Source organism: Mobula hypostoma, chromosome 10, assembly GCF_963921235.1.
Source record: "Mobula hypostoma chromosome 10, sMobHyp1.1, whole genome shotgun sequence".
Classification (NCBI taxonomy): domain Eukaryota; kingdom Metazoa; phylum Chordata; class Chondrichthyes; order Myliobatiformes; family Myliobatidae; genus Mobula; species Mobula hypostoma.
In genome coordinates, this window is record NC_086106.1 from 41,230,913 (window position 1) to 41,247,937 (window position 17,025).

General features: G+C 46.0%; 1 protein-coding gene across 5 annotated transcripts in view; it reads right to left on the bottom strand.

The window, feature by feature from the left end:
* LOC134352866 (protein FosB-like) overlaps nucleotides 1-17,025 on the bottom strand; it is a 144,684-nt gene that overhangs the window by 43,612 nt on the left and 84,047 nt on the right. For all 5 annotated transcript variants that reach the window (XM_063060405.1, XM_063060402.1, XM_063060404.1 and 2 more), the window contains exon 6: nucleotides 3,245-3,266. In XM_063060405.1, coding sequence (XP_062916475.1) covers nucleotides 3,245-3,266 — 22 coding nt within the window. The remainder of the gene's footprint in view (nucleotides 1-3,244; nucleotides 3,267-17,025) is intronic.

Here is a 17,025-nt window from a genome sequence, read left to right on the forward strand (position 1 = left end):
ATGAACACACAGGATATGAACTACAGAGTCCCTGAAAGTAACTCCACAGTCACGGAGTTCAGTGCTGGAGCCCGATGGCTGTAGGCCTCAGCCACGGAGTGCATGGGAATTCTCTCCTCAATTCCCATTCTTTCATCCCAGATTCCACACACTAGGGGCAATTTTTGGTAGCCAGTTGAACTCCTGGCCTGCATGTCTGAGGAAAGTGGAGCCCAGTTGCAGGGAGAACGTGCAAATTCTACACAAACTACATCTGAGGTCAGGAATAAACCCAGATCTCTGGGGCCAGCAGCACAGATTGCAATGTTTAAAATGAATGTCCAATTCCCATAAGAGAGCCTACAGGATATAGGTCAGGGTTAGCATGGCCACAAAATACATCCATCATTTCATTTGTTACGAGGAACGGGTTCCTGGCTGGTTCCCAATCATTCAGCTGTGGTCTGATTAACAGTGTGTTTCACAGACATTTTAAAATCTACATCTTAAGCCTTTGTTTCTGCTAAATCAGCCTTTTCCAATGCAAGTCTCCATAACCCAATTCTGTAAGGATCCAGTCACCCAAAACCCCACTGTCCTTTCTCCTCTCAGCCCCGTTCTTACCTATTGTCTCCCACCTCCATTTAAGACAACCATCCTTTTGGTTTAAATTCCTCTCAGTCACTTCCCCAGACCTACAACCAAATAGTTCTACCCCCCTCCACCCCCAATTAGTCCTTATTTTCCCATATACAAACACAAGAAGGTGTATTGTCAGCAAAGTGGCTTCCAGTTCCTGAGAATTCCCTTTCACGCAGCTAAGGTTGAATAGTTTTGAACTTTACTCCCTGGAGCATGAGGGGAGATTTGGTAGAGGGACACAGAGTTATGAGGGGTATAGATAGGGCAGGGGTTCTTTTTTATGCTTTGGATCAATACCATTAAGCAAGGGATCCATGAACCCCCCATCCCTCCCCACCGATCTCCCTCCTGGCACTTATCCGTGTAAGCGGAACAAGTGCTACACATGCCCTTACACTTCCTCCCTTACCACCATTCAGGGCCCCAAACAGTCCTTCCAGGTGAGGCGACACTTCACCTGTGAGTCGGCTGGGGTGATATACTGCGTCCGGTGCTCCCAATGTGGCCTTTTATATATTGGCGAGACCCGGCACAGACTGGGAGACCGCTTTGCTGAACATCTACGCTCTGTCCGCCAGAGAAAGCAGGATCTCCCAGTGGCCACACATTTTAATTCCACATCCCATTCCCATTCTGACATGTCTATCCACGGCCTCCTGTACTGTAAAGATGAAGCCACACTCAGGTTGTAATTTTTGTGTAGTCTTAAGTTAAACTTGTTAGCAATTAAAGATGGTATGTCCTAGTATTCCTTATATTCCGTCTGGGTAGCCTCCAACCTGATGGCATGAACATCGACTTCTCTAACTTCCGCTAAGGCCCCACCTCCCCCTCGTACCCCATCTGTTACTTATTTTTATACACACATTCTTTCTCTCACTCTCCTTTTTCTCCCTCAGTCCCTCTGAATATACCCCTTGCCCATCCTCTGGGTTCCCCCCCACGTCTTTCTTCCCGGACCTCCTGTCCCATGATCCTCTCGTATCCCCTTTTGCCTATCACCTGTCCAGCTCTCGGCTCTATCCCTCCCCCTCCTGTCTTCTCCTATCATTTTGCATCTCCCCCTCCCCCTCCAACTTTCAAATCCCTTACTCACTCTTCCTTCAGTTAGTCCTGATGAAGGGTCTCGGCCTGAAACGTCGACTGCACCTCTTCCTACAGATGCTGCCTGGCCTGCTGCGTTCACCAGCAACTTTGATGTGTGTTGCTTGAATTTCCAGCATCTGCAGAATTCCTGTTGTTGTACACACTAAATACTGGTGGATCTCAGCAGGTCCGGCAGCAAAGCCCCTTTGGACGATTGGTTGTATCTAATTCCCTCCACTGCTCCCGTAATGTCCCACTACATGGACGAGTGCCATCTTGTTGGAATTGGGAATTTGAAAAAAAAACCCAAGTTGCTCCAACTAAGCAAAATAAACCAATTGACACAAGGCAGATTTGAAAAGCACCAACGGACCTAGTGTTGGAAATTGGGGGGGGGGGGCGGGCAGAAGGTAACCCTGCTTTGGGTGAGATGGGGACCACAGATTTCCTGATTGATGTGAAGCAACATGCCAGTCAAATAGCAAAGGGAAGAGTGAAGAGTCCACGGTTGACATATAGTACGCATCCTTGGGGATTGGAAAGTGCCTTCAGCTACTCTGGGCAGGGAGGTGAGATCATGAATTCTGCCAGGATTCATCGTGCCCCACCCTCCTCATTCCTCAGCACCACCCCCAGCCCCTCCTCACTGGCCCTCTCAACCATTGCTCTATTTTCATCACACAATTGCAAGACTTAGTGCCTTCTGCTGTCCAAGCCCCAGTCCCTGGACTGCTCTCTGCGCCCCTCCGATCTCCTTTAAAACATTTGCGTAAAGCCTCCCTCTTTGACTATGATTTCCTAATGGCTGCCTTGCCAGTTCAGAGTCAATCTCCGTCTGATTAAGATCCTGGCAATGTTTTCTGTACCAATCAGCTTGTACATAGGCTGAGTCTCATCCCGCTCTAACGTCTCATTGTTCCTCTTCCCCACTCCACCTCCCTGTCCCCCCTCTCACCCATCCCATTCCACCATCAAGACTAGTCACCTCTTTCCTCCACCTCCCTCACCCACCCTTCCTTTTTTCTTTGGTCGCTGGGTCAGTCATTGTTTGTGAGTGATAGAGGGAGAGGAAGAGGGAGAGAAAGGGAGCTTGTGAGAGTGCAAGGCAGAGAGAGAGAGAGAGAGAGAAAGACCATGCAAAAGGGAGCATGTGAGAGAGTGGGTTAGAGTGCAAGAGAGGGTGCGGGAGAGTGTGTACGGGAAAGTACAACAGTGCAAGAGAAAGTGTGAGGGAGTGCATGTGAAAGGGTGAGAGTGTAAGAGTTTGAGAGAGATAGAATGTAAGACAGTATCGGAGAATGTGTGTGAGAGAGAGGGTAGGTGTGAAAGAGGGAATGTGAGTGCAAGTGTGAGAGAGAAGTATGAGAGAGTGTGAGAGAGTGTGTGACTGCATATGGAGGCAGGATTGGAGGGGCACAGCTTGTGGACACACAAGGTGGACATTCCAGTGGTGGCAGCTCTGGGTTTCTTCCAGTCATGTTACTCTTCCCTGGAATTAACGCTGGGTGCTGTGAGTAACAGGAAGGCCACTGCTTACCTCCCGGAGCCTGGCTGGATAGCTGGAAGAAAGAAGAGAAAGGTAATTTAGTGTTTTTTATTCAAAGTAAGAAAATGCCCTCTGCCTCCTCAGCCTCTCTGACAGGGCTAAAAATGCAGATTCACACTATGTATCTTGGTAACAGGAGGGGAAGATGAACCCTCTTTGCCAAACTGCGTTCCTCCTCAGGAAGACCACAGACCAGTCAGCCCATCAGGTCTGCTCTGCCATTTCCTCATGGCTGATTTATTATCCCTGTCAACTTCATTCTCCTGTCTTCTCCCTTTGATTCCCTTCCTAATCAAGAACCTATCAACCTCCACTTTAAGTATACCTAATGATTTGGCCTCCACAATCGTATATGTCAATAAATTCCACAGATTCTCCACCCTCTGCCTAAACAAATTCTTCCTCATCTCTGTTCTAAAGGGATGTCCTTCTATTCTGAGGCTGTGCCCTCTGGTTCTAGACTACCCCACAACAGGAAACAATTTCTCCACATCCACTCTATCTAGGCCTTTCATTATTCAATAGGTTTCAATGAAATTCCCCCCTCCCCCAACTTTCTTCTACAGGCCCAGAGCTATCAAATGCTGCTTGTACATTAACCCTTTCATTCCCAGGAACCATCGCACACTGCACAGGGCACTTGGTCAGGAATTTACTCCTGACCCTTCACGCTCTCTTTAAATAAACATTTGGGCCAAGTCTCCTTATGTGTTTGGTGTCATATTAATAGACCAATCTTCTCCGTGTATCGTCACCTTGTCGTGGTGGAGAAGCTTGTGTGGTCCTGTGATCCCGGGAGCGATGCCGTCTGGTAGGGTCACCCATGGTGGTAAGGTTGAGGGTGAGGTCTCTGACAAAGAACAATCCAACCAAGACCTCAACGGTGGAACAGGTGGACGAAGTTACTTCGGACTCAACGGCTGTGAAGGCGGATGAAGGCTGCAACAAATCCATCAGCTCCAATCGTCGTGGTTTCCATGTCACTGGAATCAGTTGGTTGATTTGTGAAGTATCGTGTGCTTCTTGGAGTGCAACGTCAAGTACATATTAAACAAATACACGCACAGGCGTCTTCGTTCTGTACGGAACGAAGACCATCATTTTCGACCTTGAGGGATAGCCACCACGACGACGAATGGATTAATGAATTGGCTCGGGGAATTATGCTTTTAGTTAAAGACATTCACTGATAAAATCGGATTTTTGTTGCCCATTGCTGGGAGATGTCAGAGGGCAGTTCAGTGCAAACACATCAGACATCAGGTTTCCTCCTCAAAATGCATTAGTCAACCAGATGGACTTTAATATTAGTACAGTACTTCCACAACTTCTGGCACCAGATCACAGTTCAATTACCAACATTAATTCTACAGCAGTTGTGGGATTTACACTCCTTACTCTGAGTCATTTGTCCTAGTTCCTAGATTATCAGTCTTGTAACATAACCAAGTCAATGCACAGCTTACTAGTTAAGGAAGCGACAAAGAAATAGAAGCTGCTCTTGTCAAAAAATGCATTGTCTGAAGCTATTTCTATTAACTGATCACACACAAAACGTTGGAGGAACTCACCAGGCCAAGCAGCATCAATGGAAAAAGGTACAGTCGATGTTTTGGTCCTACCAAAGGGTTCTGGCTTGAAACGCTGACTGTAATTTTTTCCATAGATGCTGCCTAGCCGGCTGAGTTCCTCCAGCAGTTTGTGTGCGTTGCTTGGATTTCCAGCATCTGCAGATTTTCTCTTGTTCGTTAATTAACTGATTAATTTTTTTGACCAAATATATACTCAGTGATCACTTTATTAGGTACAGCAGGCATCAACTTCAAGGTTCAACATGCTGTGCATTCAGAGATGCTCTTCTGCACACCGCTGTTGAAATGTGGTTATTCGAGTTCCTTTTAAACGCAAACAACAGGAATTCTGCAGATGCTGGAAATTCAAGCAACACACATCAAAGTTGCCGAGACCCTTCGTCAGGACTAGACCTGAAACGTCGACTGCACCTCTTCCTATAGATGCTGCCTGGCCTGCTGCGTTCACCAGCAACTTTGATGTGTGTTATTTGAGTTCCTGTCAGCTTGAACCAGTCTGGTCATTCTCCTCTGCCCTCTCTCATTAACAAGGCATTTTCACCCACAGTTACTTTTGCCTTCCTGTCAGCTTGAGTCAGTCGGGCCATTCTCTGACCTCTCCCATTAACGAAGTGTTTTCACCCACAGAACTGCCGCTCACTGGAGGGTTTCTTGTTGTTTGCACCAGTCTCTGTAAACTCTAGAGACTGTTGTACACAAAAATCCCATGAGATCAGCAGATTGAGATACTCAGACTACCTCATCTGGCACTAACAATCATTCCAAGGTCAAAGTCATATTTCTTCCTCATTTTGATGTTAGTCTGAGCAACAGCAGAAACTCTTGACCATGCTTGCATACTTTTATGCATTGAGTTACTGCCACATAATTGGCTGATTAGATATTTGCAGTAACTAGCTGGTGTACAGGTGGACCTGATAAAGTTATCGTTGAGTATTAATGTCAATGCCTGGAAACTACAGTCTGAAGTGGCTCTATATAAATAGATGTTGCTGAAATTGTTTACCCAACCTGACTGGTTGGTGCAACACACATCAAAGTTGCTGGTGAACGCAGCAGGCCAGGCAGCATCTATAGGAAGAGGCGCAGTCGACGTTTCAGGCCGAGACCCTTCGTCAGGACTAACTGAAGGAAGAGTGAGTAAGGGATTTGAAAGCTGGAGGGGGAGGGGGAGATGCAAAATGATAGGAGAAGACAGGAGGGGGAGGGATAGAGCCGAGAGCTGGACAGGTGATTGGCAGAAGGGGATACGAGAGGATCATGGGACAGGAGGTCCGGGAAGAAAGACGGGGGGGGGTGACCCAGAGGATGGGCAAGAGGTATATTCAGAGGGACAGAGGGAGAAAAAGGAGAGTGAGAGAAAGAATGTGTGCATAAAAAAGAGTAACAGATGGGGTACGAGGGGGAGGTGGGGCCTAGCGGAAGTTAGAGAAGTCAATGTTCATGCCATCAGGTTGGAGGCTACCCATACGGAATATAAGGTGTTGTTCCTCCAACCTGAGTGTGGCTTCATCTTTACAGTAGAGGAGGCCGTGGATAGACGTGTCAGAATGGGAATGGGATGTGGAATTAAAATGTGTGGCCACTGGGAGATCCTGCTTTCTCTGGCGGACAGAGCGTAGATGTTCAGCAAAGCGGTCTCCCAGTCTGCGTGGGGTCTCACCAATATATAAAAGGCCACATCGGGAGCACCGGACGCAGTATATCACCCCAGTCGACTCACAGGTGAAGTGATGCCTCACCTGGAAGGACTGTTTGGGGCCCTGAATGGTGGTAAGGGAGGAAGTGTAAGGGCATGTGTAGCACTTGTTCCGCTTACACGGATAAGTGCCAGGAGGGAGATCAGTGGGGAGGGATGGGGGGGACGAATGGACAAGGGAGTTGTGTAGGGAGCGATCCCTGCGGAATGCAGAGAGAGGCGGGGAGGGAAAGATATGCTTAGTGGTGGGATCCCGTTGGAGGTGGCGGAAGTTACGGAGAATAATATGTTGGACCCGGAGGCTGGTGGGGTGGTAGGTGAGGACCAGGGGAACCCTATTCCTAGTGGGGTGGTGTGAGGATGGAGTGAGAGCAGATGTACGTGAAATGGGGGAGATGCGTTTAAGAGCAGAGTTGATAGTGGAGGAAGGGAAGCCCCTTTCTTTAAAAAATGAAGACATCTCCCTCGTCCTAGAATGAAAAGCCTCATCCTGAGAGCAGATGCGGCGGAGACGGAGGAATTGCGAGAAGGGGATGGCGTTTTTGCAAGAGACAGGGTGAGAAGAGGAATAGTCCAGATAGCTGTGAGAGTCAGTAGGCTTATAGTAGACATCAGTGGATAAGCTGTCTCCAGAGACAGAGACAGAAAGATCTAGAAAGGGGAGGGAGGTGTCGGAAATGGACCAGGTAAACTTGAGGGCAGGGTGAAAGTTGGAGGCAAAGTTAATAAAGTCAACGAGTTCTGCATGCGTGCAGGAAGCAGCGCCAATGCAGTCGTCGATGTAGCGAAGGAAAAGTGGGGGACAGATACCAGAATAGGCACGGAACATAGATTGTTCCACAAACCCAACAAAAAGGCAGGCATAGCTAGGACCCATACGGGTGCCCATAGCTACACCTTTAGTTTGGAGGAAATGGGAGGAGCAAAAGGAGAAATTATTAAGAGTAAGGACTAATTCTGCTAGACGGAGCAGAGTGGTGGTAGAGGGGAACTGATTAGGTCTGGAATCCAAAAACGCCATCCCCTTCTCGTAACTTCCGCCACCTCCAACGGGATCCCACCACTAAGCATATCTTTCCCTCCCCCCCTCTCTCTGCATTCCGCAGGGATCGCTCCCTACACAACTCCCTTGTCCATTCGTCCCCCCCATCCCTCCCCACTGATCTCCCTCCTGGCACTTATCCGTGTAAGCGGAACAAGTGCTACACATGCCCTTACACTTCCTCCCTTACCACCATTCAGGGCCCCAAACAGTCCTTCCAGGTGAGGCATCACTTCACCTGTGAGTTGACTGGGGTGATATACTGCGTCCGGTGCTCCCGATGTGGCCTTTTATATATTGGTGAGACCCGACGCAGACTGGGAGACCGCTTTGCTGAACATCTACGCTCTGTCCGCCAGAGAAAGCAGGATCTCCCAGTGGCCACACATTTTAATTCCACATCCCATTCCCATTCTGACATGTCTATCCACGGCCTCCTCTACTGTAAAGATGAAGCCACACTCAGGTTGGAGGAACAACACCTTATATTCCGTATGGGTAGCCTCCAACCTGATGGCATGAACATTGACTTCTCTAACTTCCGCTAGGCCCCACCTCCCCCTCGTACCCCATCTGTTACTCTTTTTTATGCACACATTCTTTCTCTCACTCTCCTTTTTCTCCCTATGTCCCTCTGAATATACCTCTTGCCCATCCTCTGGGTCACCCCCCCCCCCCGTCTTTCTTCCCGGACCTCCTGTCCCATGATCCTCTCGTATCCCCTTCTGCCTATCACCTGTCCAGCTCTCGGCTCCATCCCTCCCCCTCCTGTCTTCTCCTATCATTTTGCATCTCCCCCTCCCCCTCCAGCTTTCAAATCCCTTACTCACTCTTCCTTCAGTTAGTCCTGATGAAGGGTCTCGGCCTGAAACGTCGACTGCGCCTCTTCCTATAGATGCTGCCTGGCCTGCTGCGTTCACCAGCAACTTTGATGTGTGTTGCCTGAATTTCCAGCATCTGCAGAATTCCTGTTGTTGACTGGTTGGTGGATGGATTCTTGTCTCTCCCTCCTGCCCATCAGTTTTTAAGTTAAGAGATGAAGTATAGGGAACATGACGGTAATATGCAAGATCCTTCAGTGTGTGAAATGTCTATACCTCCTTCCTCCACATAAGAAAAGGACATTCAGCCCATTGAGCCTGTGCTTGCTCTCAGGAAAATCCCACCAATGCCATTCCCTCACTCATTTCTGTGTGAGCAATACCCATACACCATGTACTGTAATAGGAAAGAGCTGATTTTGTACAAGGGATCAACCACATTCTTGTTAAACTGGAGTCTGTATGAGCACTTTAACTTGAAGGGTGATGAACACAAGAGATTTTGCAGATGCTGAAAATCCAAAGCAACACACACACAAAATGCTGGAGGAAATCAGCAATTTAGGCAGCATCTATGGAGGGGAATTAACAGTGGACACAAACAACAGAATCTAGAGATTCAGGCCAAGACCTTTAATCAGGACTGGAAAGGAAGGGGGAAGATGCCAGAATAAAAAGCTAGGGAGGGGGAGAGGAGAAGGAGGACGATCTAGAAGGCGATAGCTGAGGCCAGGTGGACAGGAAAGGTAAAGGGCTGGAGAAGGAGGAATCTGATAGGAGAGGAGAGTGGACCATGGGAGAAAGGGAAGAAGGAGGGGCAGCAGCAGGGGGAGGTGATCAGCAGGTGAAGAGAAGAGGCGAGAATCCAAGTGGGGAATGAAAGAAGAGGGAAGGGAAGAAACAAGAAAAAGAGAAAAAAAAACAAAGAAAAATCAATGAAGCCACCGAGATGGAATATGAGGTCTTGGTCCTCTGCCATGAGAGTGGCTTCATTGTGGCAGAAGAGGAGGCCACAGACCAATGTGCTGGACAGGAAAGAGAATAGGAATTAAAGTGGGTGGCCAGTGAGAAATCCCCCTTTTGTGGATGGAGCAGAGGTGTTCGACAAAGCATTCCCAAATGATTGATGATGGACGTCAGTGTTGGACACAATTTGTTTTAATTTGAACTGTCTCCTGTTGAATAGATTTAAAGAAAAAAGGATAGACAGCACTCACACACCAGTTTTTACATGCTTGTATGTGTCAGGTGGGAAAGGGGCTTGTTTTGTTCTGTTAGATGTGCTGCCATTGTTTCCTATGTTGTTCTGCTGAACATTATGGGCATGCTATGTTGGTGCTGGAATATGTGGCAATGCTTGCTTTCTGTCCCCCTCTACACATCCTTGGGTGTATTGGTCGTTAACACAAATGATGCATTTCACATTTCACTGTACTTTTCAATGTGCATGTGTTAAATAAATTTGAATCTGATTTGTTCTCTCTGCAGCAGAGGAAGTTAAGAAAGGACATTGTAAAATTATGAGGGGCAACGATGGGGTAGACTACAGAAAACCTGTCCCATTATCAGAGGTAGATAAAACTAGAGGACGGAAGGTTGTAAGCCAAGTGCTAGAGATGAGGTTAATAGGAATGGCATGGAATTAGTGGGCTGAATGTCCTGTTTTAGACCATAAGACATAGGAGTAGAATTAGGCCATTTGGCCCATTAAGTCTGCTCCAAAAGTTTTGGTGCTGTTCGACTCTGTAATCTAACCTATTGTCTCTCACATGCCCATCAACACCTGTCCTGATTTTTCTTCACTGCAAGCAATTTATGGTAACCGATTACCAACCAGTGCATGTCAGGGGGAAACCAGAGCACCCTGGGGAAACCACGGGGTCACATGCAGACTCCACACTGATAGTGCCAGAGGCCAGGCTGTGTCAAAGCAGCTGTGAAGTAGCAGGACTGTTAGCAGCTCCCCTTTTAGAATCATACAGCATGGAAACAGGCCCTTCAGCCCAACTTTTGAATGCCAGCTGCTGTCTAAACCTTGTAATTGTACCCACTTCTACCACTTTCTCTGGCACCTCATTCCCTTCATGTGACAAACCTGCTCCTCAAGTCTTGGCTCTCTCATTTTAAATCTATACCCTCCAGCTTTGGATTTCCCTACCTTGGGAAAAAGACTACGACCATCCACCATAACATCTATAACCCTTCTTATTTTATACACCTGGAGGTCACCCCTCAGCCTCTTTAACTCCAGGGAAAACAGTCTTAGCCCATCCAATCTCTCACCATGACTGTCCTAGTAAAGCTTTGCACATTTTTTCTGCGCTCTCTCTACCCTAATCACATCCTTTCTGTAGCTGGATGATCAGAACTGCACATGAAATTCCAGGTGCAGTCTCACCAACAGCTGTAACATGCTGTCCCTACTCTTGTACCAACGATGAAGGTCACTGTGAAACATGCTTTTTTCACCACCCTGTGTCACGACTGTCAGGGACTTTGTATTCCTAGGCCACTGTTCTACAACACTCCCCTGTGTTCTGTCATTCACTGAGTACGTCCTGCCCTGATTTAATGCCCCATTTGTATCACTTGTCACTTGTCAGAGTTAAATCCCATCTGACATTTCTTTACCCACTTCCCCAGAAGGCCTATCCTGTCATAAGCTTCTTCACTGTGCACAACTGTTGGTGTTGTCTACAAATCATGTCCACCTACATTCCCATCCAGGTCAATAATATATAAACAACAGAAGACTCAGCTCTGAACCACTGGTCACAGATCTCCAATCTGGAAAATACCTTCCCGCTACCACCCTCTGACTCCTTCCATCAAACCAATTTTGCAACCTTCGGTTGCCTTGGATTCCATGTGATCTCATCTTCTGGACAAACCTACCACACAGGACCTTGTCAACAGTCTTGGTAACGTCCACGTGGATAATATCGACAGCCCTTCTATCATCAGTCCTCTTGGTTATCTCTTCAAAATAACTCATCTCTTGTGGGATTGTTGAAAAATCCAGAGCTAGGGGTCACTGTTTAAATTAAGGGATCACCCATTTAAGACAGAAATGAGGTAAAAAAATTTTTTTGATCTTAAGATATTGTGAGTTCTTGAAACTATCTCTGCTGAAGCAGTTTTAAAATGTTTTTAAGACAGAGATAGATAAACCTTCGACAAACAAGGGATGTAAGGTTACAGGGTTGTGAAGTGGATGTTATAGCCAGAACAGCAATGATCTTGAGGAGCCCAGTGGCACAATGGGTAAAGCCACTGCCTCACAGGACCAGAGATCCGGGTTCAATCCTCACCTGTGGAGTTTGCGTGGGTTTCCCCACATAGTCGGGTTTCTTCCCACATCCCAGACAAGCGAGTTGGTGGGTTAACTCTCTGCTATAAATTGTCCCTAGTGTGTAGGTGAGGGGTAGAATTGGTTACATGGAAAACTAGTATGGTGGTGAGATTGGTCAGCAGAACACAGACTCGATGGACCAAATGGCTGAGGAAGCATATATTTAATATGGATTATAATATAATAAATATAACATCATATGACAATATGGATTTCATTGAATGGCAGAACAGGCTTGAAAGGTTGAATGGCTCCTTTTTAGCCAATCAGATTGTGTTGGGAGAGTTTGTAGATGCAGAGACATTAGTGGGCTGCATACAGGGGGCTGTTGGCATACACACCTCCCTAGGAGGCAGTGATCAGAGTACGATTCAGTTCAACTTGAAATTCGATTAGGAGAAAGTGAAGTCTGACATAGCAGTATTTCAGTGGTGTAAAGGAAATTACAATGGTATGAGAGAGGAGTTGGCCAAAGTAAATTGGAAGGAGCTGCTGGCAGGGATGACAGCAAAGCAGCATTAGAAAAATGAGGAAGGTGCAGGATAGATGTATTCCAAAAATGAAGAAATACTCAAATGGCAAAATAGTATAACCATGGCTGACAAGGGAAGTCAAAGCTCATGTAAAAGCAAAAGAGAGGGCATACAACAAAGCAAAAATTAGTTGGAAGACAGAAGATTGGGGAGCTTTTAAAAACCTACAGAGAGCAACTAAAAAAAAAATCATTAGAAGGGAAAAGATGAAATATGAAAGTGGGCTAGCAAACAATATCACAGTGGATAGTAAAAGCTTTTTCAAGTATGTAAGAAATAAAAGAGAGATGAGAATAGAGATAGGACTGACAGAAAATGAGGCTGGAGAAATAATAACGGGGGACAAGGAGATGGCAGATGAAATAAATGTATCAGTCTTTACTGTGGAAGACGCTAGTAGATGTGTCACATGATGAAGGGTGTGAGGGAAGAGAAGTGAATGCAGTTACTATTACAAGGGAAAAGGTGATCAAAAAGCTGAAAGACCTAAGGGTACATAAGTCACTCGGACCAGATGAACTGCACCCTAGGGTTCTGAAAGAGGTAGCAGAGGAGATTGTGGAGGCATTGGTAATGATCTTTCAAAAATCATTGGACTCTGGCATAGTGCCAGAAGACTGGAAATTACAAATGTTACTCCAAGAAAAGAGGAAGGCAGCAGAAAGGAAATTATAGACCAATTAGCCTGACCTCAGTGGTTGGGAAGATGTTGGAGTCAATTGATAAGGATGAGGTTATGTAGTACTTGATGACACAGGACAAGATAAAACAAAGTCAGCATGATTTGCTTTCGGGAAAATCTTGCCCAATGAACCTGTTGGAATTCCTTGAGGAGATTACAAGTAGGATGGATAAAGGGGATGCAGTGGATGTTATATATTTGGACTCTCAGAAGGCCTTCAATAAGGTGCCACACATGAGGTTGCTTACCATGTTAAGAGCCCGTGGTACTACAGGAAAGTTACTAACATGGTTAGAGCACTGGCTGATTGGTAGGAGGCAGTGAGTGGGAATAAAAGGATCCTTTCCTGGTTGGCTGTCAGTGACTGGTGGTATTCTGCAGGGGTCGATGTTGGGACCACCTCTTTTTATGCTGTATATCAATGATTTAGATGATGAAATAGATGGCTTTGTTGCCAGGTTTGTAGATGATACAAAGGTTGGTGGAAGGGCAGGTAGTGTTGAGGAAACAGGTAGGCTGCAGAAGGACTTAGACAGATTAGGAGAATGGGCAAGAGAGTAGCAAATGAAATACAATGTTGGAAAATGCAAGGTCATGCACTTTGGAAGAAGAAATATGTGTGTAGACTCTTTTTTAAATAGGGAGAAAATACAAAAATCTGAAATGCAAAGGGACTTGGAAGTCCTTATGCAGATCATCCTAAAGGTTAACTTGCAGGTGGAGTTGGTGGTGGGGAAGGCAAATGCAATGTTAGCATTCATATCAAGAGGTCTAGAATACAAAAGCAAGAATGTGATGCTGAGGCTTTATAAGGCAGTGGTGAGTATTATGAACAGTTTTGGGCTCCTTATTTAAGAAAAGATGTGCTGGCATTGGAGAGGGTTCAGGAGAGGTTCACAAGGATGATTCTGGGAATGAAAGGGTTATCATACGAGGAACGTTTGATGGCTCTGGGTCTGTACTTGCTGGAATTCAGAAGGATGAGGGGAGATCTCATCGAAACCTTTTGAATGTTGAAAGGCCTAGACAGAATCAATGTGAAAAGGATGTTTCCCATGGTGGGGGACTCTAGGACAAGAGGGCACAGCCTCGGGATATACAGGCATCCATTCAAAACAGAGATGTGGAGAAATTTCTTTGGTCAGAGGATGGTGAATTTGTGGAATTTATTACCACAGGCAGCTGTGGAGGTCAGGTTGTTGGGTATATTTAAGGCAAAGATTGATAAGTTCTTGATTGGACACAGCATCAAAGGTTACAGGGAGAAGTCTAAGGAAGGGAGAAAAGGATCAGCCATGGTGGAATGGCAGAGCAGACTCGATAGGCCAAATAACGTAATTCTGCTGCTATGTCTTATGGTCTTACATGCGCAGGATATCATTGACTATAACCCAATCCCCGAGAAACTTCCTAGATTAATGAGGAGATGAACAGGCTGTTGATCCATTATTCAAGAAAGGGAGTAGGGATAGCCCAGGAAATTATAGACCAATGAGTCTTACTTCGTGATTGGTAAGTTGATGGAGAAGATCCTGAGAGGCAGGATTTATGAACATTTGGAGAGGCATATTATGATTAGGAATAGTCAGCATGGCTTTGTGAAAGGCAGGTCATGTGTTACGAGCCTGATTGAATTTTTTGAGGATGCGACTAAATTGATAAAGGTAGAGCAGTAGACGTCGTGTATATGGATTTCAGCAAGGCATTTGACAAGGTATCCCATGCAAAGCTTATTGAGAAAATAAGGAGGCATGGGATCCAAGGGGAAATTGCTTTGTGGATCCAGAACTGGCTTGCCCACAGAAAGCAAAGAGTAATTGTAGACAGGTCATATTCTGCATGGAAGTCAGTGACCAGTGGTGTGCTTCAGAGATCTGTTCTGGGACCCCTACTCTTTGTGACTTTTATAAATGTCCTGGATGAGGAAGTAGAGGGATGGGTTAGTAAATTTACTGATAACACAAAGGTTGGCGGTGTTGTGGATAGTGTGGAGGGCTGTCAGAGGTAACAGCAGGACATTGATAGGATGCAGAACTGGGCTGAGAAGTGGCAGATGGAGTTCAACCCAGATAAGTGTGAGGTGGTTCATTTTGGTAGGTCAAATATGATGACAGAATATAGTATTAATGGTAAGACTTCTGGCAGTGTGGAGGATCAGAGGGATCTTGGGGTCAGAGCCCACAGGACACTCAAGGCTGCTGCGCAGGTTGATTTTCCAGTATTTTTATAACTAATAACCGCAATGAAATGAGGGCCATTGGGTTAATTGGCCACTGTAAATTGGTTCTAGTGTGTTGGTGATTGCTTGGATCTGAAGGGAGTTATAGAGTAATTCAGCAGGGAAGCAGGCCCTTCAGCCCTACTCATCCATACTAACCCAGATGCCCATCCAAACTAGTCTCAAAAACCTGCATTTTGCCCTAATTCCTCTAAACTTTTCCTGTCTGTGTGAATGTCATTATTGTACCTGGCTCAACTGTTATCTAACACTTATTTTTACACTCTTCCTACACAAATTCCATTTTATTCCCTGAAAATTCCCATCAACTCTCCATAGATGATCAGAGTAGATGGGAGTATTAAGGGAACAAACTGAGATTTGGGTAGGAATAGTGTAAAATTAGGCAGAGTGGGCCAAAGTGCCTCCCCCCCCCAGTATGTAAATACTCTTAAGTGTTCGGAGTTAATTACAAGTGAATTTTAACATCAGTTTTTGAATTTTCTCCCAGTTGTTGATTGCAGATGTAACAAATACAAGTGAATTTTAACAGCAGCTTTTGAATTTTCTCCCAGTTGTTGATTGCAGATGGTTTGTCCTCCAGTGCCATCCTGGGGAATTGGAATTCTACACTGACCTGAAGTGATTCCCCAAGACTGCTTATCAGTTTACAATCCCAAACTGTTTTTCACATCCATTCCAAAAGCAACTCCTAGCTACAGCAGCAAATTCACATCTCGGGAACAAATGCATCCACATCAGCAGACCCTCGCTGGAGGGGTGGAGGGGGGGAGGTGGGAGGGAAGGAAAGGAAAGCACTCTGGGGGCCTTGGGACAACAGCCTCATCAGACTCTGAGCTAAAATGGGGTTAAAGTTCACGCTTTCCAACATTCCCAGTGGAGCACTGGATCAGTTAAATTCCTTGCTGCATTTAATTGTTTCTGTGGTAGAGTTTGTAAGATTTGCAACACAGAAACTTCTCCAAATAAAAAGGACGCAATGTTCTTGGCAAGGAAATGCAGAGAGGGCAAGGCAAGTTTTCTGCTAATGTCTGATCCAGGTCTTCACTGTGGAACAGTGCAGCTTATTTATTTAACTGGTTAGAGATACAGTGTGGAGTCAGCCCTTCCAGCCCAGTCCAGCAACCCCAACAACCCCCGATTAACCCTAATCTAACCACAGCACAATTTACAACGACCAATTAACCTACTAGCCGGTACACCTTTGGAGTGTGGGAACACCCAGGGAAAACCCACGCATTCCATGGGGATGACGTTCAGACTCCTTACAGAGGACGTTGGAATTGAACTCCAAACTCCCACACCCCAAGCTGGAATAGTGTCACGCTGACCGCTACGCTACCGTAACTTATGGGAGGAAGAAGAAGAAGAAGGGGATGGGGAGTGTTGGCAGATGTTACCCCAGTTAATACCCTACAACCAGCGTAGATAACTTCACTCCCCTCAGCTCTGAACTGACTCCACAACCAACAGACTCATGTTCAAGGACTATACAATTCATGTTCTCAGAATTATTTATCACTTTGTTTGTTCATTTATTTATTTATGCAGTTTGTCTTCTTTTGCACGATGGTTTTTTGTCAGTCTTTGATTATGTATAGCTTTTAATAAATTCTATTGTATTTCCCAATATCCCCTGTAAATGTCCGCAAGAAAATGAATTTCAGGGTAGTATATGGTGACATATATGTACCTTGATAATGATTTTTGAGGGCTCCAAGGGGGGAAGTGGGTGTGGAGATGAGGTTCCAAGGGCTGTGGAATGGAGGAGAGGCAAGCGTAAGGACGCAAAGAGGTGCAAGATGGGGAGCC